Source organism: Mobula hypostoma, chromosome 23 (assembly GCF_963921235.1).
Source record: "Mobula hypostoma chromosome 23, sMobHyp1.1, whole genome shotgun sequence".
In the NCBI taxonomy this organism is placed as follows: Eukaryota; Metazoa; Chordata; class Chondrichthyes; order Myliobatiformes; family Myliobatidae; genus Mobula; species Mobula hypostoma.
Window position 1 is genome coordinate 55,974,775 of NC_086119.1, and position 27,244 is coordinate 56,002,018.

General features: G+C 43.5%; 1 protein-coding gene across 2 annotated transcripts in view; it reads left to right on the top strand.

The window, feature by feature from the left end:
* The window catches only part of si:dkey-91m11.5 (PH_BCR_vertebrate and RhoGAP_Bcr domain-containing protein), a 464,892-nt gene that overhangs the window by 329,072 nt on the left and 108,576 nt on the right, over positions 1–27,244 (top strand). For both annotated transcript variants that reach the window (XM_063031657.1, XM_063031659.1), the window contains exon 16: positions 15,833–15,964. In XM_063031657.1, coding sequence (XP_062887727.1) covers positions 15,833–15,964 — 132 coding nt within the window. The remainder of the gene's footprint in view (positions 1–15,832; positions 15,965–27,244) is intronic.

The following is a 27,244-nucleotide window of genomic DNA, read 5'->3' on the forward strand; positions in this document are numbered from 1 at the left end:
CCAAACTACCTGGGTTTTGAAGTCCCCCATGACTACTGTAACTTTGCCCTTTTGACATGCATTTTCTGTCACCCATTGTAATTTATAGTCCACATCCTTTCTACTGTTTTGGGGGTCTACAACATCTATTAGGGTCTTTTTATCTTTGCAGTTCCTTAGCTCTATCCACAATGATACAACACCTCTCGTCACTGTGTCACCTCTGTCTGCCTTCTTGCCTAACCTTTCGATACAATATGTATCCTTGGACATTAAGCTCCCAGCTATAATCTTTCAGCCATGATTCAGCGATGCCAGCAACATCGTACCTGCCAGTGTGCAACTGTGCTGCAAGTTCATCTACCTTATTCTGTATACTGTGTGCATTCAGATACAACACCTTCAATCCTGTATTCACCCTTTTAGATTTTGTCGCACCATACTCAACCTTTTAAATCCTAACTTTGTCTGATGTCTGACCAACATCTGCCTCCACAATCTCTCCACTAACTGTTCTGGCACTCAGGTTCCCATTCTCCTGCAACTCCAGTTTATTTCCCACCCTGCAGCATTAACAAACCTTCCCGCTAGGATATTCGTTCCTCTCCAGTTCAGGTGCAAACTGTCCCCGGTCGCACCGGCCCTGGAAGAATTCAGTAGCCTCATTAGCATGAGGCATGGGTAGCAATCCTGTGATCACAAGCCTGGAGGTCCTGCTGTTTAACTTAGCACCTAACTGCCTGTGCAGAACCTCATCACTCGTTCTACCCATGTCATTGGTACATACATGGACCACGACTTCTGGCTGTTCACCCTCCCACTTAAGAATGTTGAGGACTCGATCTGAGATACTCAGACCCTGTCACCAGGAGGCAACATATCATCCGTGAATTTTGTTCTTGCTCACAGAACCTCCTGTCTATTTTCCTAACTAACAAATCTCCTATCACCACAGCAAGCCTCTTCTCCTCCCTTCCCTTCCCTTCTGAGTCACTGTTGGGTCTCCCCCTCTCCACCACCGACAGTATCCAATATGATATACCTGTTGTTGAGGAGGATGGCTAAAGGGTATTTAGTACTAGCTCCTTAACTCCTTTCCCCTTCCTGACTGTCACCCAGTTTCCTGTGTCCTGTACCTTGAGTGTAACTACCTATCTATATGTTTTATTTATCACCCGCTCAGCCTCCTGAATGATCCAGTGTTCCTCCAGATCCAGCTCCAACTCCTTAGTGCGGTTTGTGGGAAGCTGCAGCTGGATGTACTTCTCGCAGTTGTAGCCATTAGGGATACTGGAGGTTTTGCTGCCGTCCCACATCCTGCAAGAGGAGCATTGCACTATCTTGCCTCACATCTCTACTGTCCCAGCTGAATAGATATAGAGAAGGACAAGAACTTGAGATTTTCTTTCCTCTGCTTTCTCTGAGTGATGCCTCTCTTTATGGAAGTCTCAAAGAGCTAAAGCCTTAAGATCACCACTCTGACAACGGAGTATCAACAGAGATCCAGCATTGATTCCTGTGAAACTCCATTTGTCACGGACCCCCATTCAGAATAACACCCCTCCACCACTACTCTCTGTCTTCTATGCAAAGCCAATTTTGTATCAAATTTACTGACTCGTAGTGAATCCCAGAATTCTAGACCAGCATACCATGAGCAACCTTGTGAAATGATGAGCAGCCATCTTCCTTGGTGCAAGTTGTGGCTCCAGTCGCTGGAATTCTTTCCCTTTACTGCCAAGTGACTTCATTTTTATCAAGGCTCCTTGATTCAAGGTAGTTTTGGAAAGAGATAAACGTGGTTCAGAAATATAATATTATAAAACGTGACCTGGAAAAGATAGACAAAGGGTTGTTCCTTGCAGGTAGGTTTACAGCTGATAATTGGAAGACAATAAAAAGTGAAATAAGGAGGGTTCAATAGACAATAGGTGAAGGAGTAGGCCATTCAGCCCTTCGAGCCAGCACCACCATTCACTGTGATCATTGATGATTATCCACAGTCAATACCCTTTTCCTGCCTTCTCCCCATATCCCTTCACTCCACTATCTTTAAGAGCTCTATCTAACTCTTTTTTGAATGCATCCAGAGAATTGGCCTCCACTGCCTTCTGAGGCAGAGCATTGCACAGAACCACAACCCTCTGTGTGAAAAAGTTTTTCCTCAACTCCATTCTAAATTGTCTACCCCTTATTCTTAAACTGTGGGCTCTGGTTCTGGACTCCCCCAACATCGGGAACATGTTTCTTGCCTCTAGCGTGTCCAATCCCTTAATAATCTTATATGTTTCAATCAGATCCCCTCTCATCCTTCTAAATTCCAATGTATACAAGCCCAGTCACTCCAATCTTTCAACATATGACAGTCCCGCCATCCTGGGAATTAACCGCGTGAACCTACGCTGCACTCCCTCAATACCAAGAATGTCCTTCCTCAAATTTGGAGGAAAACTGTAAACAATATTCCAGGTGTGGTCTCACCAGGGCCCTGTACAACTGCAGAAGGACCTCTTTGCTCCTATACTCAATTCCCCTTGTTATGAAGGCCAGCATGCCATTAGCTTTCTTCACTGCCTGCTGTACCTGCATGCTTACTTTCAGTGACTGATGAACAAGGACACCTAGATCTCGTTGTACTTCCCCTTTTCCTAACTTGACACCATTCAGATAGTAATCTGGGTCACTGTGTTCCCAAAAGGTAGGGAGGCAAGTCCAGGATTTCCTAGTAGGTGTCAAGGATTTGATAAGGTAAAGTACAAAGATGTGGCCCGGTATAAAGCACTTAAAACAGTGAAGCCCTTTGGAATATGTGTGAGTGTGTGGGAGGAGGTCCAAAAAATTATGAGTGCAGATGAGCCACAAATTATCACTGTCAGGAAATCCCAAGGCATCCTGTGTATGTTAAAAGAGGTAACCAGAGAAAGATTAGGGACGAAACGAGCAATCTGTGCATTGAGCCAGAGGACATGTCATCTGTATTCAGTAAGGAGAAATATATTGTTGGAGATTACAGGGAAGTGAATGGTATATTGTAGAGTATATTAACATGAAACAGAGAGTGCATTTGCTATCTTACTGGTATCATGGTGGACAAATCTCCAGAACCTAATGCAATGTAGCCCAGGCTGCAATGGGAGGGAAAGGAGGAGGTTGTAGGGCTTTGACAGAGATTTAAAATCTTTTCTGAGCACGAGTGATGTGCCAGATGGCTGGAAGAAACAAATGCAGTATCCTTATTCAAGAACACCAGGGATAAGATGGGTAATTCTAGGCTAATGAATTTACTAATCTTAGGAAGTGAGTGGAAAATGGTCTGAAGGTTAGGATTAATCTATGTTTGGAAAGGCATTAGTTCTTCAGCGATATAGAATGGCTTTCAAAGGTTCAATTTAATGTCAGAGAAATATGTACAATATACATCCTGACATGCTTTTTCTTCGCAACCATCCACGAAAACAGAAGTACCCCAAAGAATGAATTGACAGTTAAACGTTAGAACCCCAAAGTCCCCCCCCAGCTCCCCTCCCTCCCGTGCACAAGCGGCAGCAAGCAACAATTACCCCCTCCCCCCCACCGGCAAAAAAAATGCATCAGCACGGCCACTGAGCACTCAAGCGTGAGCAAAGCAACAGCAAAGACACAGACTTGCAGCTACCCCAAAGACTTTGCATATCACCCGGTATACGACATACCACAGGCTCGCTCTCTCTCTCCCTAATAAGGGAGAAGGAGGTGTCTCCATTTTCCCATCGAGCGGGGAGACATAACAAACAACTTGCTGGTTTGCGGTGTTAAAAATCCATTATGTCCCTTTTTCTGAGCTCTATGCCTGAAGATCGCAAAGATCCCATGTCTCCAGGCACACCGCAGATATCCCGGCTCCCCCGACGACACACGGGTCTCCTGCCGTGACATCGACCCTCAATCCGCCCGTCTCCAGAACCCTTAAGCCGAGCCCTTGGCGTGCCGAACAACAGCCGGTTGTGAAACCCCGAGAGTGGCTCCCATTCCCACAGAGAACCAGAGTCAGTGTGTAACTCCAGGTCAGGGTCTTCAAAAGAATCCAGAAAGGGTAGAATAAAGATATTAAAGATGGAAATAGAGCTGTTTCCAAAGACGCAAGCAAAGGAGTCACCGTTTAGGGCCGTCATCACTTCGCTCTGCCTCTTCAAAGTTCGAAGTAAATTTATTATCAAAGTACATGGATGTACCTGGAGATTCATTTTCTTGCAGGCATTTAAATGAAAAAGAGAAATAAATCAGAATTTACAAAAAACAAAACAAAGACTGACTAACCAATGTGCAAAAGAATACAAATTGTGCAAATTTAAAAATCTAGTAAGAACATGAGTTGCAGAGTCCTTGAAAGTGAAGGAAAGAAGGCCTTTGGTGGTGGGATACATTGTCTGACTAACTTGATTTCTTGAAGAAGTTAAAAATTATGTTGATTAGGGAAGTGCAGTTGATGTTGTCTACATGGCCTTAAGCAAGGCCTTTGACAAGGTCCCACACAGAAGATCCCATGGGCTACAAAGCAAGTTGCCAAATTGTATATCAAGTTAGCTTGGTAATTGGAGACAGGATAAGGTACAAAGAGACTTGGGAGTCCTAGTGCAGGAGTCCCTAACGGTTAACTTGCAGGTTGAGTTGGTAGTAAGGAAGGCAAATGCAATATTAAACGTTCAAGAGGGCTATAATGTAAAAATCAATGATGTAATGATGAGCCTTTAAACTATTGGGCATATCACATTTGGAGTAGTGTATGCAGTTTTGGGGCTCATGTCTAAAAAAGGTGTACTTAATTTGGAGAGGGTCAAGAGGTTTACGAGAATGATCCTGGGAATGAAATATTTTATGTATAAGGGGTATTTAATGGCTCTGGGCCTAAACTTGCTGGAGCTTAGAAGATTGAGATCTCATTGAAACCTCCCAAGTATTGAAAGCCCTGGACAAGGTGGACGTGGAGTGGATGTTTCCAATTCTACAAGAATCTAGAACTTGAGAGCACAGCTGTAGAATAGAAGGACATACCATAAGAACAAAGATGTGGAGAAATTTCCTTAGCCAGAGATCTGTGGAATTCATTGCCACAGGCAGCCGTTGAGGCCAAGAAGTTGCTTATATTTAAAGCAGAGATTAGTAGGTCCTTAATAAGACCATAAGATGTAGGAGCAGAAGTAGGCCATTCGGCCCATCGAGTCTGCTCCACCATTCAATCATGGGCTGCTCCAATTCTTCCAGTCATCCCCACTTCCCTGCTTTCACCCCATACCCTTTGATGCTCTGGCTAATCAAGAACCTGTCTATCTCTGCCTTAAATACACCCATTGACTTGGCCTCCACAGCCGCTCGTGGCAACGAATTCCACAGATTTACCACCCTCTAACTAAGGTAATTTCTCCTCATCTCTGTTCTAAAAGGACGTCCTTCAATCCTGAAGTTGTGCCCTCTTGTCCTAGAACCCCCTACCAAGGGAAATAACTTTGCCATATCTAATCTGTTCAGGCCTTTTAACATTCGGAATGTTTCTCTGAGATCCCCCCTCATTCTCCTGAACTCCAGGGAATACAGCCTTAGAGCTGCCAGATGTTTCTCATATAGTAACCCTTTTATTCCTAGATTCATTCTTGTGAATCTTCTCTGAACCCTCTCCAATGTCAGTATATCCTTTCTAAAATAAGGAGCCCAAAACTGCACGCAGTACTCCAAGTGTGGTCTCATGAGTGCCTTATAGAGTCTCAACATCACATCCCTGCTCTTATATTCTATACCTCTAGAAATGAATGCCAACATTTCGCCTTCTTCACAACTGTCTCATCCTGGAGGTTAACCTTTAGGGTACCTTGCACAAGGACCCCCAAGTACCTTTGCACCTCTGCATTTTGAATTCTCTCCCCATCTAACTAATAGTCTGCCTGTTTATTTCTTCCACCAAAGCGCATGACCATACACTTTCCAACATTGTATTTCATTTGCCACTTCTTTGCCCATTCCCCTAAACTATCTAAGTCTCTCTGCAGGCTCTCTGTTTCCTCAAGAATAGCCGTTCTTCCACCTATCTTTGTTTCATCAGCAAATTTAGCCGCAGATCCATTAATACTGTAGTCCAGATTATTGACATACATCATAAAAAGCAGCGGTCCCAACACAGACCCCTGTGGAACTCCACTGGTAACCGGCAGCCAGCCAGAATGGGATCCTTTTATTCCCACTCTCTGTTTTCTGCCGACCAGCCAATGCTCCTTTGTCTACCCTGCTTGTAATTTCCTCAAATAATTGCAGTCAGTTTGTCAGGCAGGATTTTCCTTCCAGGAAACCATGCTGGCTTTGGCCCATCTTGTCATGTCCCTCCAGGTACTCCGTAGTCTCATCAATTCCAACAACTTCCCAACCACTGATTAATAAGATACTTTATACTTTATTGTCGCCAAACAATTGATACTAGAGCATACAATCATCACAGCAATATTTGATTCTGCTCTTCATGCTCCCTGGAGTACAAATCAATAGTAAATATTAAAATTTAAATTATAAATCATAAATAGGAAATAGAAAAGGGAAAGTAAGGTAGTGCAAAGGGTCAGGATCCGTTCAACAGTCTTATCGCAGTTGGAAAGAAGCTGTTCCCAAATCTGGCCATACGAGTCTTCAAGCTCCTGAGCCTTCTCCCGGAGGGAAGAGGGACGAAAAGTGTGTTGGCTGGGTGGGTCGTGTCCTTGATTATCCTGGCAGCACTGCTCCGACAGCGTGGGGTGGAAAGTGAGTCCAAGGACGGAAGATTGGTTTGTGTGATGTACTGGGCTGTGTTCATGATCTTCTACAGCTTCTTCCAATCTTGAACAGGACAACTTCCATACCAGGTTGTGATGCACCCGAGAAGAATGCTTTCTACGGTGCATCTATAAAAATTAGTGAGGGTTTTAGTGGACATACCAAATTTCCTTAGCTTCCACAGGAAGTAAAAGTGCTGGTGGGCCTTCTTGGCAGTGGACTGTGCTTGGCTGGACCAAGTCAGGTCATTTGTGATATTGACCCCGAGGAACTTGAAGCTTTTGACCTGTTCCACTTGCGCACCACAGATGTAAATTGGGTTGTGCGGTCCGCTACTCCTTCTGAAGTCAACAACCAATTCCTTCGTCCTACTGACATTGAGGGATAGGTTATTGTCTTCGCACCATGCCACCACGTTCTTAATTTCCTCTCTGTACTCAAACTCATCATTACCCAAGATACGGCCTACAATAGTGGTGTCATCAGCAAACTTATATATTGAGTTTAACGGAAACTTGGCTACACAATCATGGGTATACAGTGAGTACAGCAGGGGGCTGAGTACACAGCCTTGTGGGGCACCGGTGCTCAGAGTGATTGTAGGGGAGAGCTTGCCCCCTATTTTTACAGCCTGGGCCCTGTCTGTGAGGAAGTTGGAGATCCAGCTGAAGATCTGAGTCAAAGATTACAGTAAGAAGGCAAGGAATGTAAGATCGTCAAAGATTACAGTAAGAAGGCAAAGAATAGGGTTGAGAGGGAAAACAACTCAGCCATGACTGAATGGCAGAGCCCACTTAATGGACTGAATGGCCTAATTCTGCTTCTCTGTCCTGTGGTGGACAATTGCTTTTGTGATGGAAACCTGTGACCAGTCGTGTATAAGACGGATCCATGCTGGATTGTTACTGTTTGTTATTAACAATTTACAATTGTTACTGATTACTTAGTGAATTTGATGGTGTTGTTGATAGTGAAGAGGATACAGAACATAGAACATCACAACACTGTCCTTTGGCCCACAATGGGCAGGGCAGTAGCAGATGGAGCTTAATCTTAGCAACACTCACAACACGCTGGAGGAACTCAGCAGGTCGGGCAGCATCCATGGAAACGATCAGTCAACGTTTCAGGCCGGAACCTTCATCCTGACGAATGGTTCCGGCCCGAAACGTTGACTGATTGTTTCCACGGATGCTGCCCGACCTGCTGAGTTCCTGCAGCGTGTTGTGAGTGTTGCTTTGACTCCAGCATCTGCAGAGTATTTTGGAGTTTAGTCTTAAGTGTGGTGTGATGCATTTTGACAGGGCTTATAAGGCTAGGACCTAGACAGTGAGTCCTCAGGAATACTGAGTAACAGAGAGACGTTGGTGTGCAAATCAACACATCTTTAAGATAAATAAGCTGGTGTAGAAGGCATCTTTAATAATAACTTTAGTTAAGACCGTAAGACATAGGAGTAGAATCAGGCCATTCAGCACATCGAATCTGCTCCGCCATTCCATCATGGCTGATCCCAGATCCCATTCAACCCCACAAACTTGCCTCTTACTGTATCTTTTGATTCTCTGACTGATCAGGAAACGGTCAATTTTTGCCTTAAATATACGCAAAGTCTTGGCCTCCACCACAGTGTGTGGCAGGGTATTTCACCGATTCACCACTCTTTGGCTAGAAAAATTCCTCCTTACCTCTGTTCTAAAAGGTCACCCCTCAATTTTGAGGCTGTGCCCTCTAGTTCTGGATACCCCCACCAGAGGAAATATCCTTTCCACATGCACCCTATTTAGTCCTTTCAACATTCGGTAGGTTTCAATGAGATTCCCCGGCATTCTCCTAAATTCCAGTGAGTGCAGGACCAATGCTGCCAAATGCTCCTCATATGTTAACCCCTTCATTCCCAGAATCATTGTTGTGAACCTCCTCTGGACTCTCCAGTGGCAACACATCCTTTCTAAGATATGGGGCCCAAAACTGTTGACAGTACTCCGTGGCTAGTGACTTATAAAGGCTCAGCTTTATCTCCTTGCTTTTATATTCAGTTCCCCTTGAAATAAATGCCAACTTTGCAGTTGCCTTCTTTACCACAGACTCAACCTGTAAATTAACCTATTGGTGGTCTTGCATGAGGACTCCTAATCCCTCTGCACCTCTGACGTTTGAACCTTCTCCCCATTTAGATAATAGTCTGCACGATTGTTCTTTTTACCAAAATGCATTATCATACTTTATTCCATCTGCCACTTTTTTTGCCCATTCTTCCAATTTGTCTAAGTCCTGCTACAATCGTATTGCTTCTTCAACACTATCTACCCCATCTCCCCACACCCATCTCCATATCATCCACAAATCTTACCATAAAGCCATCAATTCCATTATCCAAATCACTGACAAATAATGTGAAAAGTAGCAGTCCCAATACTGACCCCTGACGAGCAACCCTAGTCACTGAATGCTAACCAGAAAAAGCCCCTTTTATTCCCACTCACTGCCTCCTGCCTGTCAGCCATTCCTCTATCTTTCCTGTAACACCATAGGATTTTAATTGTTCGGCAGTTTCGTGTTTGGCACCTTATCAAATGCCTTGTAAAAGCCAAGTAAATGACATCCACTGCTTCTCCTTTGTTCACCCTGCTTGTTACTTCCTTGAAGAACTCTAATAGATTTGTCAGGCAAGATTTCCCTTGGCAGAAACCATGCTGACTTTGACTTATTTTATCATTAGTGTCCAAGTATCACGAAACCTCATCCTTAATAATAGGCATTGATCATGTGGATAGTCAGAGGCTTTTTCCTGGGGCTGAAATGGCTAGCATGAGAGGGCACAGTTTTAAGGTGCTTAGAAGTAGGTACGGAGGAGATGTCAAGGATAAGTTTTTTTTTACGCTGAGAGTGGTGAGTGTGTGGAATGGGCTGCCAGCGACGGTGGTGGAGGTGGATATGATAGGGTCTTTTAAGAGACTCCTGCACAGGTACATGGAGCTCAGAAAGATAGAGGGCTATGGGTAACCTTAGGTAATTTCTAAGGTAAGGACATGTTCAGCACAGCTTTGTGGGCCGAAGGGCCTGTATTGTGCTGTAGGTTTTCTATGTTTCTAACACTTTCCCAACCGCTGGCCTGTAATTTCTTTTCTTTTGCTTTCCTCCCTCCTTAGAGTGACATTTGCAATCTTCCAGTCCTCTGGGACCATACCAGAATCAAGTGATTCTTGAAAGATCATAACCAATGCATCTGTTATCTCTTCAGCAACCTCTCTCAGAACTCTGGGATGTAGTCCATCTTGTCCAGATGACTTATCCACCTTTAAACCTTTGAGTTTGCCTAGCACTTTTTCCTTTGTAATCGCAAGGCACTCACTCCTGCTCCTTGACACTCATGGACCTCTGGCACACTGCTAGTGTCTTCCACAGTGAAGACTGATGCAGTGTTCCCATTAAGTTCATCTGCCATTTCTTTGTCTCTCATCACTACCTCAGCTGTATCATTTTCCAGTGGTCCAATATCAACCCTCACCCACTTTTACACTTTATATAACTGAAAAAGCTTGGTATCTTGCTTTGCCCTCATGAGGGCTCGTTTGCGCTCATATTTCACCTTTTCCCTTCTTTTAGCTTTTTTAGTTGCCTTTTTTTAGATTTTAAAAGCTTCCCAATCATCCAATTTCCTACTCACTTTTGCTACCTTTTATGTCGTTCTTAACTTCCCTTGTCAGCCACGGTTGCCTACCCCTGCCATTTGAGAACAACTTCTGTGGGACATTTCTATTCTGTGCCTTGTGAACTATTCCCAGAAATTTCAGCCATTTCTGTCATCCGTGCCAGTATCCTCCTCCAATCCACCATGCCTCTATAATTCCCTTTATTCCATTGCAATATTGATACATATGACTAAGACTTCTCCCTCTCAAATTGCATTTTGAATTCAATCATACTGTGAACACTGCCTCTTTCGGGTTCCTTTACATTAAGCTCCCTAATAAGATCTGGGTTATTACACAACAGCCAATCTAAGATCTAAGCTAAAAAGAGGGTGTTTAGAGATGGAAATAGGGAGGAGCTGAGGGCAATACAGAGGGACCTGAAAGCCAGGATCAGGGAGGCTAAAAACAGGTACAGGAGGAAGCTTGAGTGGAAACTCCAGCAGAACAACATGAGAGAGGTCTGGAGGGGGATGAGGACCATCACTGGGTTCTGGCAAACTAGCAACAGAGTAGCTGAAGGCAGTGTGGACAGGGCCAACGAACTTAACCTGTTCTTTAACAGATTTGACATTGTGGCCCCTGCCCATTCCCTACATGAGCCATCTGTTGTCGGCCCCCAACCAACACATATTCCACTCTCCCCTCCTACCCCTCCTCAGAGTCCCCCACCCTGCTCTCATGACTATACCCCTTCTCCACACGAAACTACCACGGTGGGCTTCACAGCTGAACAGGTGAGAAGACAGCTGAAACGTCTCAACCCAAGCAAGGCTGCAGGACCGGATGGTGTCAGTACCAGGGTGCTCAAAGCCTGTGCCCCTCAGCTATATGGAGTACTTTGCTATGCATTCAATCTGAGCCTGAGGCTCCAGAGGGTTCCTGTACAGTGGAAGACATCCTGCCTCGTCCCTGTGCCGAAGATGCCGTGCCCCAGTGGCCTCAATGACTACAGACTGGTGGCATTGACCTCCCACATCATGAAGACCCTGGAGAGACTTGTTCTGGAGCTGCTCCAGCCTATAGTCAGGCCACACTTAGATCCCCTCCAGTTCGCCTACCAGCCCCATCTACCTGCTGAACTGTGTCTACGCCCACCTGGATAAGCCAGCGAGCACTGTGAGGGTCATGTTTTTTGACTTCTCCAGTGCGTTCAACACCATCCGCCCTGCTCTGCTGGGGGAGAAGCTGACAGCGATGCAGGTGGATGCTTCCCTGGTGTCATGGATTCTTGATTACCTGATTGGCAGACCACAGTACGTGTGCTTGCAACACTGTGTGTCCGACAGAGTGATCAGCAGCAGTGGGGCTCCACAGGGGACTGTCTTGTCTCCCTTTCTCTTCACCATTTACACCTCGGACTTCAACTACTGCACAGAGTCTTGTCATCTTCAGAAGTTTTCGGATGACTCTGCCACAGTTGGATGCATCAGCAAGGGAGATGAGGCTGAGTACAGGGCTACGGTAGGAAACTTTGTCACATGGTGTGAGCAGAATTATCTGCAGCTTAATGTGAAAAAGACTAAGGAGCTGGTGGTAGACCTGAGGAGAGCTAAGGTACCGGTGACCCCTGTTTCCATCCAGGGGGTCAGTGTGGACATGGTGGAGGATTACAAATACCTGGGGATACGAACTGGCAATAAACTGGACTGGTCAAAGAACACTGAGGCTGTCTACAAGAAGGGTCAGAGCCGTCTCTATTTCCTGAGGAGACTAAGATCCTTTGACATCTACCGGACGATGCTGAGGATGTTCTACGAGTCTATGGTGGCCAGTGCGATCATGTTTGCTGTTGTGTGCTGGGGCAGCAGGCTGAGGGTAGCAGACACCAACAGAATCAACAAACTCATTCGGAAGGCCAGTGATGTTGTGGGGATGGAACTGGACTCTCTCACGGTGGTGTCTGAAAAGAAGATGCTGTCTAAGTTGCATGCCATCTTGGACAATGTCTCCCATCCACTACATAATGTACTGGGTGGGCACAGGAGTACATTCAGCCAGAGACTCATTCCACCGAGATGCAGCACAGAGCGTCATAGGAAGTCATTTCTGCCTGTGGCCGTCAAACTTTACAACTCCTCCCTTGGAGGGTCAGACACCCTGAGCCAATAGTCTGGTCCTGGCCTTATTTCATAATTTACTGGCATAATTTACATATTACTATTTAACTACTTATGGTTCTATAACTATTTATTATATATGGTGCAACTGTAACGAAAACCAATTTCCCCCGGGATCAATAAAGTATGACTATGACTATGACTATGAAGATCACTTTTCTTTGAGTAGGCTTAATTCCAAGCTGCTCTGAAAAGCCATCTCGTAGGTATTTAGCAAATTCCCTCTCTTGGGATCCGACACCAACCTGATTTTCCCAATCCTCTTGCATATTGAAGTTCCCAATTACAATTGTGACATTATCCTTATTACATGCCTTTTCCAGCTCCCTTTGAAATCTCAACCCTACATCTTGGCTACTATTTGGAGGCCTATAAATGATTCCCATAATGTTATTTTTACTCTTGCAGTTTCTTAACTACAAAGTTTCAACATTCTCTGACCCCATGTCACCTCTTTTTGAAGATGTAATTTCATCTCTTACCAACAGAGCTACACCACTGCCTTCCTGCTTGTCCTTTCAATACAGCGTATATCCTTTGATGTTAGGCACCCAACTATGGCCTTCTTTCAGCCATGACTCAGTGATACCCACAACGTCATGCCGAGTTTGTTCACCTTATTTAGAATGCTACGCACATTTAAATACAACACCTTCAGTCCTGCATTCCTTTTGAGTTTTGCCTCTGTGGTACAATTTAACTCTTTGCTCTGACTGCACTTGTACCCAGTCATTAGCTTGTCTTTCCTTACACTCATGCTACATCCATCATCTACTTGTAAACCTGCTGGTTCATCCTCAGCTCTATCATACTGGTTCCCATCCTCGTGCCATATTAGTTTAAACTGCTCCCAACTGCTGTAACTTAATTCTGGTTAAGTTACAACTGTAATATTGTTGATTGTTTTATTATTGTCACATGTTCCAAGATACGGTGAAAATATTTGTTTGCATGTCACTTAGATCATTCCATACCTAAGTACATTTAGCACAAAAGGGAAACAAAGCAGAATGGCCAACCACTTTAATTTCTATCTGCATTCCCAATTCGACCTGTCAATCCATGGTCTCTTCTTCTGTCACGATGAGGACAGTCTCAAGTTTCAAAGATACATTTAATGTCAGAAATGTATACAGTGTACCTCCTGAAATGCTTTTTCTACGCAACCATCCATGAAAACAAGAGTGCCCCAAAGAACGAAAGACAGTTAAATGTTAGAACATCAAAGTCCCCCCAGCTCCTCTGCCTGCTGCGCGTAAGCAACAGCAAGCAATGATCTCTTCTCCCCCCACCGGCAAAAGAAAAACATCAGCACCCACCACGGAGCACTCAAACATGAGCAAAGCAACAGCAAAGACACAGACTTGTAGTACTCCAAAGACTTCATTGTTCACCCGGCATTCAACATACCACAGGCTCACTCTCTCTCTAATAAAGGAGAAAGAGATGTCTACACTTCACAGTGAGAGGGGAGACATAACAAACAGCTCACATTTACGATGATAAAAATCTGTTATGTCACTTTGTTCAAGCTCTGTGCCCAAAGATCTTGAGTCTCTGGGCACACAGCCGTAGATCTTCCGACTCCCCCGACGACACACGGATCTCCTGCCATGACACTGACCTTCGATCCACCCGTCTCCAGAGCCCCAAGATTCTAGGCCTCCAAAAGGGAACCGAACTCTTAGGCTGAGCTCTTGGCATTCCGAGCAACGGCCAGTTATGAAACCCTAAGAGCAAGTCCCATTTCTGCAAAGAACTGTAGTGAGTATGTAACTCCAGGTCAGAGTCTTCAAAAGAACCCTGAAAGGGAAAAATAGAGATATTGATAATGGAAATAGAGCTATTTCCGAAGATGCAAGGAAAGGAGTCGCCATTTAGCGCCATCATCACTTTGCTCCGCACCCCATGTTCCACCTAGATACACTCTAACCTGATGGCATGAACATCAATTTCTCCTTCAGATAATTTTTCCCTTCTCCTTTCCCTCTTCTGTTCCCCGCCCCTTTCCCTCTTCTATTCCCCACTTTGGCCTCTTGCCTCTTACCTTTTGCCCTCACCTGGTGCTCCTCATCCTTTCTTTTCTCCCATGGTCCACTCTCCTCTCCTATCAGATTCTTTCTTCTTCAGCCCTTTACATTTTCCCACTATCATCCCCCCACCCACCTGGCTTCACGTATCACCTCTAGCTTGTATCCATTCCCTTCCCCCACCACCTTATTCTGGCATCTCCCTCCTTCCATTCCAGTCTTGATGAAGGTTCTCAGCCCAAAACGTCGACTGTTGATCCTTTTCCATAGATGTTGACTGACCTGCTGAGTTCCTGCTGCGTTTTGTGGGTGATGCTTTGAATTCCTAGCATCTGCAGCATCTCTTGTGTAAAGTACAGCATTATAGTTAGAGAAAAAGTACAGTGCAAGTTGACAATTAAAGTGCAAGAGACATGATGAGGCAGAGTTTGTATTATGCATTGTATTTGCTAATAATTCCATAATGGAGGTGTATGAAGAATCAGAATCAGGTTTGATTTCACTGACATATCACAAAATTTGTTGTTTTGCGGCAGCATTACAGTGGAATACATAAAAAATAATATAAATTGCAATAAGAAATATATATTAAAAATGAAATTAAATTATTAGTGCAAAAAGAGAGCAAAAATAGTGAGGTAGTGTTCATGGAGTGGTTCAGTATCCATCCAGAAACATCTTCTGCTACCTGTACCTCCTCTCTGATGTTAGTAATAAAAAGAAAGCCTGTCTTGGTTCATGGGGGTCTTCAATGACTGATGCCAACTTTTTGAGGCATTGCCTCTGGAATATGTTCTCAAGGCTGGGGATGTTAGTGCCCATGATGAAACTTTATAATGTTTTCTGATCCTGTTTAGTGGTTCCAGCCCATACCAGTTAGAATCTGTAGAAATTTGCTCGAGATTTTGGTGACATACTAAATCTCCTCAAACTCTTAGAGAGATGTAGCTGCTGGTGTCCCTTCTGCATAATTACGTCAAGATGTTGGGCCTAGTATAGATCCCTGACCCCTCCATGAAGACTGGTGTATGTTTCCTCGATTTCCTCTTCCTGAAGTCCACAATTAATTCCTTCATTTTACTGAGGTTGGCTGCAAGTTTGTTGTGAATCAATCTACTAGCTGATCTATCTCACTCCTTTATGCTGTAAGATATATCAAAAAGAGGAAATTCCCTACAGTTCAAACTTCTACAGTTTACTTTCACATTTTTAATTCTCTTTTTTTTTAAAAAAACAGGAATTTGAGATTGAATTAGAAGGCTCTCAGACTCTAAGAATTCTGAGTTACGAAAAATGCTACAACAAAACCAAGCTCCCCAAAGAAGATGCCGAAATTACAGATAAAATCATGGGGAAAGGGCAGATTCAGGTACGTCCATGTAATCTCGACTACAGAACTCTGGTTCTCTGTGTGGTTAATGAGTTACCTGTTACATTTTCTTTAACTTACTTAATGTGAAGTAGTTACTGATAGACTTGAATGTCATTACAGTGATTATGCCACAATGGTAACAGTCATTTCCCCAGGTTAAGGGAGTCCAAAACAAAGGATTAAAGAATATAGAACATTACAGCACAGTACAGGCCTCTCAGCTCACGATGTTGCAATGACCTTTCAACTTACGCCAAGATCAATCTCACCCTTCCCTCTCATATAGTCCTCCATTTTTCTATCATCCATGTGCGTATCTAAGAGTCTCTTTATGTATTTGCCTGCACCATCAAACCCATCAGCATGTTACACACACCCACCACACTCCCCTATATTGTCCTCTGATCACTTTAAAATTACGCTCCTCATATTAGTGGTTTCTGCCCTGGAAAAGGTCTCTGGCTGTCAGTTCGATTCATGCCTTTCATCCTCTCATTCCATCCTGTCATTCTCTTTCACTCCAACGAGAAAAGCCCTAGCTTGCGCAATCTCTTGTCATAAAACTTGCTCTGCACCCTCTCTAAAGCCTCTACATCCTTCATATATTGAGACGACCAGAAGTGAACCTGATAGTGTGGTCTAACCAGGGTTTTATAGAGCTACAACATTATCTCATGGCCCTTGAATTGAACCTCTCACCTACTGAAGGCTAACACACCATACGTCTTATTAACAACGCTATCAACTTGCGTGGAATCTTAAAAGATTACTCTGTCCATAGATCCCTCAACTCACTTCTCATGGTAACCTAGGATATATCCCATCTGACCCTGGGAACTTAGCTATCCTAGTCACCAATTCAAAACCTCTTTCCTTTATTTAGAGATAGAATTTTTTTCAAAGAATCCAGTTTCCCAGATTACTTATATTAAGTAGAACCTTATTTCCAGAGAAAGACACAAGACCATAAGACATCGGAGCAAAATTAGGCCACTCTACCCATTGAGCCTGCTCCACCATTCCTTCATGGCTGACTTATTATCCTTCTCAATTGCATTCTTCTGCCTTTTCCCCTTAACCTTTAACACCCTGACTAATCAGGCACCTGTTAACCTCCACTTTAAATACATCCAGTGACTTGGCCTCCACAGCCGTCTGTGGTAACGAATTCCACAGATTCACTACCTCTGGCTAAAGAAATTCCTGCTCATCTCTGTTCTAAATGGACATCCCTCTATTCTGAGGCTGCACCTTCTGGTCCTAGACTCCCCCACTATAGAAACATCCTTTTCACATCCACGCTATCTAGGCCTTTCAATATTCTTTTAAGTTGCAATGAGATTCCTCCTCATTCTTCAGAACTCCAGTGAGTAGAGGCCCAGAGCCATCAAATGCTCATATGCTAACCTTTCATTCCTAAAATCATTCTCGTGAATCTCCTCTGGATGCTCTCCAGTGTCAGCACGTCTTTTCATAGATAAGGAGCCCAAAAGTGCAGTCTAGCAATGCCTTATAAAGCCTCAGCATGACATCTTTGCTCTTGTATCCTAGCCTTCTCAAAATAAAAGCTAACAGTGCATTTACCTTCCTTACCAACTTAACCTGCAAGTTAACCTTTAGGAAATCCTGTAAAACAACTCTCAAGTCCCTTTGCACAGCTGATATTTGAATTTTCCTGTTTACAAAATAGTCTACACTTTTATTTCTTCTGCTAAAGTGCATGACCATATACTTCCCTGCACTTTGTCCCATCTGCCACTTCTTTGCCCGTTCTCCCAATTTGTCCAAGTCCTTCTGCAGATTCCATGCTTCTTCAGCACTACTTGCCCTTCCACCTATCTTCATATCATCCACAACTTGGCCACAAAACCATCAATTCCGTCATCCAAATCGTTGACATACTATATAACGTGGCAAAGAAGTGGTCCCAACACTGACCACTGTGGAACACCACTAGACACCGGCAGCCAGTCAGAAAGAGCCCCCTTTGCCCCCATACTTTGTCTCCTGCCAATAACCAATCTTCTATCTATGCTATTATCTTTACTGTAATACCATGGAGTCTTATCTTGTTTAGCAGTCTGAAGTTCAGCAGCTTGTCAAGGGCCTTCTGAAAATCCATGTAAACAACATCAACAACCCACTAAGAATTCCAACAGATTTGTCAGGCAAGATTTTCCCTTAAGGAAATTGTGCTGATTTTCACCCATTCTATCATCTGCCTCCAAGTACCCTAAAACTTCATCTTAAACAATCGACTGTTAACATCTTTCCAACCACTGAGGTCAGGCTAACTGGCCTACAATTTCCTTTCTTCTGCCTCCCTCCCTTCTTGAAGAGTGGAGTGACACTTGCAATTTTACATTCCTCCGAAACAATTCAAGAATCTAGTGATTCTTGAAAGATCATTACTAATGCCTCCAGAATCTCTTCAGCTACCTCTTTCAGAACCTGGGGTGTAGTCCATCTGGTCCTGGTGATGGTGAATCCATCAGACCTTTCAGCTCCCAAGCACCTCCTCCTTAGTTATAGCAACTACACTCACTTCTGCCCCCTGCTACTCTCAAATTTCTGGCATACTGCTAGTATCTTCCACAGCGAAGACTGATGCAAAATACTTCAAAGGTACATTTAATGTCAGAGAAATGTATACAATATACATCCTGAAATGCTTTTCTTTTTGGAACCATCCACAAAAAACAGAGGAGTGCCCCCAAAGAATGAATGACAATTAAATGTTAGAACCCCAAAGTCCCCCCCAGCTCCTCTCCCTCCTGCACGTAAGCAGCAGCAAGCAATGATCCCCACTCCTCCAGCAAAAAAAAGCATCAGCGCCCACCACCGAGCACTCAAGTGTGCAGCAAAGACACAGACTTGCAGTACTCCAAAGACTACTTGTTCACTCTGTATTCGACATACCACATGCACTCTCTCCCCCAACAAGGGAGAAAGAGGTGTCTCCGTTTCACAGTGAGAGGGGAGACATAACAAACAAACTCGCTAGTTTATAATGTTAAAAGTCCGTTGCGCCACTTTGTCCAAGCTCTGTGCCCAAAGACCTCAGGTCTCTGGGCACACAGCCGTAGATCTTCCGATTCCCATGTCGACACACAGATCTCCTGCCATGGCACCGACCTTCGATCCGCCTGTCTCCAGAGCCACGAAATCTTGGACCTCTGTAGGCAAGCAAAGCTCTTAGCCCGCGCCCTTGGCAAGTCAAATAATGGCCAGTCGTGAAACCCCGAGAGCGGGTCCCATTCTCACAAAGAACTGAAGTAAGCGTGTAACTCCAGGTCAGGGTTTTCAAAAAAACCTGAAAGGGGAAAATAGAGATATTAAAGATGGAAATAGAGCTGATTCCAAAGATGCAAGCAAAGGAGTTGCCATTAGGCGCCATTGACTCTCCTAAGCTTCTCCTCCTTTATTATATTTGTCCGCCATATCTTTGATCCCCCATTACTACCTCTCCAGCATCATTTTCCAGTGGTCCAATATCCACTCTCTCCTCTTTTGCTCTTTATACAAAGGGAAAACATTTGAGGAAATTCCCACACAGAAAAACAAAGTCAATTTCTGGAGGAATTAATTAGATGGCACAACTGAATCCAGGGGTGGACCATAGATGTGTTGAATTGAGGAGAAGTTTGTATCTAATCTTCCAGCTCTGCACTGAACATGGATGGTGTTTGCAACCTAGGTGAAAAAAGAGTAAATGAACACAAGTGGATTTTTCTCCTCATTTTGATTCCTGTTCATTTGTAACTTTTCCTATCTTTTTCAGCTGGTTTTAGATTTGAAGGGTCTGTGACAATGTGGGATGGACAGTAAATGCTGCTTGACCAGATCCCAAAGCGTGAATAAATAACAAAAGGGAGTTTCAAAGTACTCCCTTTATCAAAGAATATATACATTATACAACCTTGATATTTTTTGCTTACAGGCAGCCACAATGCAAGAAACCCAAAAGAACCCAATTTAAAAAAAATAATAAAATAAAGATCAGCACGTGATAGGGAAAAAAAACACAAACCATGCAAACAATAGAAGCAAGTAACAACTTCCTGAGCCAAAATAAGTCCTTAGGTCTGAACCCCAGAGCAGCCTGGAGTAGGCCCAAAGGCTAGGTATAAGTTTGTCATAGTGGGTATGGAGCACAGCAGCCGGGGCAGTCTTCATAGCTTCAGCACCACAGAGAGGGGAGTGAACATTGCAGGAGAGCAAGCAGAATTGGCACTCGCCTTCGATCCCAACACCCTATCTTTTCAGTCTATTTTAGACCAGCATTTGAATTGTCCAAATAGCGTATTGTTCCTTGCACTCGATCCTGGACACCACTGCAGCAAAAGGCTCTGGGCCTGAACCACGCCAACCAGTGACTCACTCCAGGTCCAGATTTCGCTGCCCAGCTCGAAGCTGCATAATTTCTCCATATCAGCTCGGCACCCAGAACGATCCAACCTCACACTCAGGCCAGTTGTACAGACATTGAAACTCCTCTGCCTTGACTTCTGCTCTCCGAATGGCTCAGTCCATCTGTGTTGATTCTGCAACGTACCAGCACGGTTCATACCTCGAATTCACTTCGCCTTGGCTCACCTCTTCATTGGTAGCGGTGATAATTTACCACAAGTTACTTCAGGAGAGGTATTATTAGTGCAACACACATCAAAGTTGCTTGAATTTCCAGCATCTGCAGAATTCCTGTTGTTAAGGTATTATTAGTAATGTTTTTAGTCGCATTTCTTGCCTTTTGAACTACCAGTGAGCTGTCACACACGTTCGGTAGTACCATCTTAAACCGGAGTTGTGGCTGTTTTGTGAAGTTGGTCAACAAAGAATGCTGAGATTTTAGTGCCTTTAAAATTCTTCAATACTTACACAACCAGATTTTTTTTTGAAATACAACTGGGTATTCAGAAATGGGATGGTAGCAACCTGAGACACATCCTCTTCGACGCATGCTTGCAATTCCTCTTCCACCATGTGCACATCCCTACTTCATTTATACACGGGCCATCAGGGTGGAATATTATTTCTGATCAGCTCTGTGGTTTTGATTGATTGTGCAGATGCATGGAATACAGGTAGCAAAGTTAGGAAAAAGTATGGAAACTCTTAATGAATACTTTGCTTCAGTATTCACAAGTGAGTGGGTCCTTGACGAATGTGAAGGTAGCATAGAACAGGCTGATATGTTGGAGTGCGTCAATGTTAAGAAAGAGGATGTGCTGGTACTTTTGAAACACATTAGGATAGATAAGTCCCTGGAGCTGAAGAGGATATACCCCAGGTTACTACAGGAAGAGAATGCTACGCATTTGCCGATGATTTTTGTGTCCTCACATGCCACATGAGGAATACCAGAAGACTGGAGGGTGGCAAATGTTATTGCTTTGTTCAAGAAAGGCAAAGGAGATAATCCGTGAAATTAAGAGACCAGTGGTAGGCAAAGTATTGGAGAGGATTCTTAGAGACAGGATTAACGAGCATCTGGAGAAACATAGTCTGATTTGGGATAGACAACATGGATTAGTGAGTGGCAGGTCATGCCTCACGAGTCTGATTGAATTCTTTGAGGACATATGGTGTATATGGATTTTAGTAAGGTGCTTGATAAGGTTCACCTTGGTAGGATTATTCAAAAAGTAGGCATGAGATCCAGGGAAATGTCTGTGTGAATACAGAATTGACTTGCCTATAGAAGGCAGAGGGTGGTAGTAGATGGAGCATATTCTACCTGGAGGTCAGTAACCAGTGGTATTCTGCTGGGATATGTTCTGGGACCCCTGCTCTTTGTGATTTTTTTATAAGTGGTTGGATGAGAAAGTAGAAGGATGGCTTAGTAAGTTTGAAGATAACAAAGGTTAGTGGTGGTGAGGATTGTTTGAAAGGTTGTCGTAGGTTATAACAGGACATTGGTAGGATGCAGAGCTGGGTTTAAGAAGTTGCAGTTTGTTCAACTTGGAAAGTGTGAAGTGGTACACTTTGGAAGGACAACCTTGAAGCCAGAATACTGGGTTAATGCCAGAGTTCTTAGAAATGTGGAAGAACAGAGGAATCTTGGGGTCTACGTCCATAGATCCTTCAAAGTTGCCATGCAAGTTGATAGGATTGTTAAGAAGGCTTATGATGTGTTGGTCTTCATTAGTTGGAGAATTGAGTTAAAGAGCTGCAAGGTAATGTTACAGCTCCATAAACCCTAGTTAGACCACACTTGGAATATTAGGGTCATTTCTGGTCCCCCCTTTATAGGAAGGATGTGAAAGCTTTAGAGAGGGCACAGAGGAGGTTTATCAGGATGAAATACAGATTAAAGAACATGACTTATAAGAATCGAATAAGTGAGCTAGGGATTTTCTCTTTAGATGAGAGGTGCAAGATGGCGCTAGTGAACACAACAACGTTCTGCAGACTAGGAACAATACTGCTAACTATGCCTCTTCTGAATTACTGTCACTGCAATCTGCAGCATATAATTTCACTTTGAACTATGTATTTTTAAATCAAGTTAATGAACAACAGATTTCCTGACTTTCAGAAGGACTAGGTGGAGTTAACTCACAAGCAAGCAGGTACAGCACCTTTAAGTGGATGAAGGTTCTTTGTCATGGATGGAAGTGGGGACTCCAAGCCAGACTGAAAAGCAGAGGAATGAGGCTCCATCTGCCCAGAATCTTGTTAGCAAAAAAATCCAGATGTTGGAGAACAAAACTGAGGAGCTGAGGTCAAGATTGGTGTATTGCAGGGAAATGAGAAATTGTTGTGTTCTGTGTTTTACTGAGATATGGCTTACTTAGTGTATGCCAGATATGGTGATCAGACCTGAAGGCTTCTAAATACACAGGATGAACCAAACTGCTGAATCAGAAAAAGCAAAATTGGAGGTACATGTTTCGTGATAAACTCTCTGTGTTGCTCCAATGTGGCAGTTTTGTCAAACTCATGTTGCCCTGACCTTGAACACCTAACAATCACATGCCATCCATTCTATTTACCAAGGGAGTTCTCCTCTGTGATCCTTACCGCAATTTACATACCACCAGTGGCCAACTATAATTAAGCGCTTGAGATACTGTATGATGGCATCACTAAACAAGAAACAGTCCATCCTAACACATTTCATATCATAATCACAGATTTCAATCAGGCTTGTTTGAAGAAACGTCTTCCCAGTTATCATCAGCATATAACCTATAGTACCAGAAATCCTAATATACTAGACCATTGCTATAATAATACAAGGAATGCCTACTGTTCCATGCCCAGACTGCATTTTGGGAAATCTGATCACTTGGCTTCTACTACCTGCATAGAGGCAGAGGCTAATGAGCAAGGCTCCAGAGATTAGCACAACAAAAGGAGTTGGCCACGGGAAGCAGAGGAATGGCTGTGGGATTGCTTTGAGTCAATGGACTGGGCCATGTTCAAGGACTCATCTGTGGATCTAAATGCGTACACCACAATTGTCATTGACTTTATAAAAACAATTGTAGATGAATGTGTCCCCACAAAATCATTCAGTCTTCCCAAAATTGAAGCCCTTAGATAAACCATGAGATCTACAATTTGCTGAGGACCAGATCGGAGGCATTCAAGCCTGACAACCAAGTAAGTTACAGAAGATCCAGGTACGATCTCCGGAAAGTTATCTCATGAATGAAGTGGCAATTCCGGACTAAAATTAAATCAATGAAAGACGCTCAACAGTTGTAGCAGGGCTTGAATGCTATCACCTCTACAAAGTAAAATCAAGAAAAATAGATGATTACAGGGCTTCACTTCCAGACAAGCTTAATGTCTTCTATACTTGCTTTGACCGTCAAAATATGGAGAACCATCACAAACTTCCACACCCCACAATGATCCTGTGATTTCAGTCTCGACATGCGAGCATCTTTCAGGAGGGTGAACCCACGGAATACATCCGGCCCAGCTGGCTGGTATGCTCACTGAGATCTTTAACCACTCGCTTTGGCAGTCTGAGGTACCCACCTTCCTAAGACAAATGTGGTAACTTGCCTCAGTGACTATCGTCCAGTAGCACTTACATCCATGGTGATGAAGTGTTTTGAAAGGTTGGTGATGAAACATATCAATTCCTACTTGAGGAGCAACTTGGATCCACTTCATTTAGCCTATCGGCACAACAGATCCATAGCTGATATCATCTCATTGGCTCTTCAATCAACCCTGGAACATCTGGACAGCAAAGATGCTGTCAGCAATGTCATCAAGACCAAGGAGCTGATTATTGGTTTCAGGAGGAGGAAACCAGAAGTCCATGAGCCAGTCCTCATCAGGGGATTAGAGGTGGAGAGGGTCAGCAACTTTAAATTCCTCAGTGTTATCATTTCGGAGCACTTGTCATAGTCCCAGCACACAAGCGCAATTACGAAGAAAGCATGGCAGCACCTCTACTTCCTTAGGAGTTTGTGAAGCTTCGGCGTGACATCTCAAACTTTGACAAACTTCTGTAGATATGTGGTGGAGAGTATATTGACCTGGCTGCATCACAGTCTGGTAAGGAAATACCAATGACCTTCGATGAAAAATCCTACAAAAAGTAGTGGATATGACACAGTCCACCACAGGTAAAACCCCTCCCTACCATTGAGCACATCTACATGGAGCGTTGTCACGGAAATGCCACATCCATCATCAGGGACACCCCCACCACCACCACCCAGGTCATACTCTCTTCTTGCTACTGCCATCAGGAAGAAGCTACGGGTGCCTGAAGACTCAGACCATGAGGTTCAGGAATAGTTATTACCCCTCAACCATCAGGCTCTTGAACCAAAGAGGATAACTTCACTCAATGTCACTTGCTCCATCACTGAACTGTTCCCACAATCTATAAACTCACTTTGAAGGACTCTTCATCTCATGTTCTGGATTTTTATTGCTTATTTATTCATTATTATTTCCTTCGTTTTGTATTTGCAGAGTTTATTGTTTTTTTGCGCACTGGTTGTATGCCCAGTCGGTGCGGTCTTTCATTGTTTCTATTCTGGTTATTGGACTTATTGACTAAGCCCACAGGAAATTTATCACAGTTCTATACAGTGCCATTTACTGTGCCTATAAAAAGTTCTCAGCCCCCTTGGAAGTTTTCATGTTTTATTGTTTTACAACATTGAATCAGATGGATTTCATTTGGTTTTTTTGACACTAATCAACAGAAAAGGCTCTTTCCTGTCAAAGTGAAAACACATTTCTATACATTGGTCGAAATTTATTACAATTATTAAACACAAAATAATTGATTGCGTAATTACTCACCTCCTTCAAGTCAGTATTTAGTAGATGCACCTTTGGCAGCAATTGCAGCCTTGAGTCTGTGTGGATAGGTCTCGATCAGCATTGCACATCTGGACACTGCAATCTTTCCCCGTTTTTCTGTACAAAACTGCTCAAGGTCTGTCAGATTACGTGGGGATTGTGGGTGAACAGCCTTTTTCAAGTCCAGCCACAAATTCTCAATTGGATTGAGGTCTGGACTGTGACTTGGCCACTCCTGGACATTAACTTTGTTGTTTTTAAGCCATTCCTGAGTAGCGTTGGTTTTATGCTTGGGGTCATTGTCTTGCTGCAAAACAAATCTTCTCCCAAGTCGCAGTTCTCTCGCAGACTGCATCAGGTTTTTCTCCAGGATTTCCTTGTATTTTGCTGCATTCATTTTACCCTCTACCTTCACCAGTCTTCCAGGGCCTGCTGCAGTGAAGCATCCCCACAGCATGATGCAGCCACCACCATGCTTCACGGTGTTTTTGATAATGTGTGGTGTTTGGCTTATGCCAAACGTAACGTTTAGTCTGATGGCCAAAAAGCTCAATTCTGTTTTCATCAGACCATAGAACCTTTTTCCAGCTGACGTCAGAGTCTCCCACATGCCTTCTGGCAAACTCTGAGATTTCATGTGAGTTTTTTTTCCAACAGTGGCTTTCTCTTTGCCAGTGTCCCATAAAGCTGCCACTGGTGAAGCACCCAAGCAACAGGTGTTGTACGTGCGGACTCTCCCGTCTCAGCCACTGAAGCTTGTAACTCCCCCAGAGTTCTCTTCTTGCGCACACACTCAGTTTCTGAGGACGGCCTGCTCTAGGCAGATTTACAGCTCTGCCGTATTGTTTCCGTTTCTTGATGATTGATTTAACTGTACTCCAAGGGATTTTCAGTGACTTGGACATTTTCTTGTATCCATTTGCTGACTTGTGCTTTTCAATAACATTTTCACGGAGTTGCTTGGAGTGTTCTTTTGTCTTCATGGTATAGTTTTTGCCAGGATACTGACTCACCAGCAGTTGGACCACCTTCTTCATCTTCTGACCTTTAATGGCAGTCGGCAATCCAACTTAAAGGTGCACTACCGCCACCAACTGGAGTGTGCTGTAGAGAGTTGGGAAATAAAACCCCTACATCATCATCGGATCTGACAGACAACCATCGCGCTGCCATGTTCTTTTGATTGACTGTAAACGAAGAAAATTAGCACAGACCTACAGTGCAGATAATGGACTGCCTTCAGAATTAGAATCAGAATCAGGTTTATTATCACCGGCATGTGACGTGAAATTTGTTAACTTAGTAGCAGCAGTTCGATGCAATACATAATATAGAGGAGAAAAAATAGTAAATAAAATAAAACATAATAATAAACAAACAAGTAAATCTATTACGTATATTTAGTAGATTTTTAAAAATGCCTTCATACAATGCTTTCGACAATTTTATCCTCCATATCTTCACTTACATTGTAATATTCAAGCTGATTGTCGAAACTTTCAAATTCATAGTTCCTAACTTGTTAAAGTAATGAAATCATTTTGTTTTCACTCCTAGCTGCTTTTGCTATCTCTAAGCCTGAATGTTTGAAACTTCAGTGAGCAAAACAATTCTAAATTGTCTTACTGCTTATTTCTCACCAACTATCTGTGACAAAAATCACTGCTGTTTGAATGCAAATAAGTATGCAACTGAGGCTGTTTAAAAACTGTTAACTCTAAGCACAGTGTAGGGTCTAATGGCCACACAAATTCACACACCTGATGTTAGTTAGAAGCTGTTCAGCAAAAGTCTTCCGATTAAACGGCATAATGCACTAAAGAAATGAAGGGAATGCCAGCTATGTTCTCGATTAGTTTTTGTTCTTTAAGAGTTGTCTCAAATAAGTGGCTGTCTGAACTAACCGGAATAGTGTGTGTGTGTGTGTGTGTGTGTGTGTGTGTGTATATACACACACACATACATATATAAAAAGCAAATTTTGCACTGTGCACC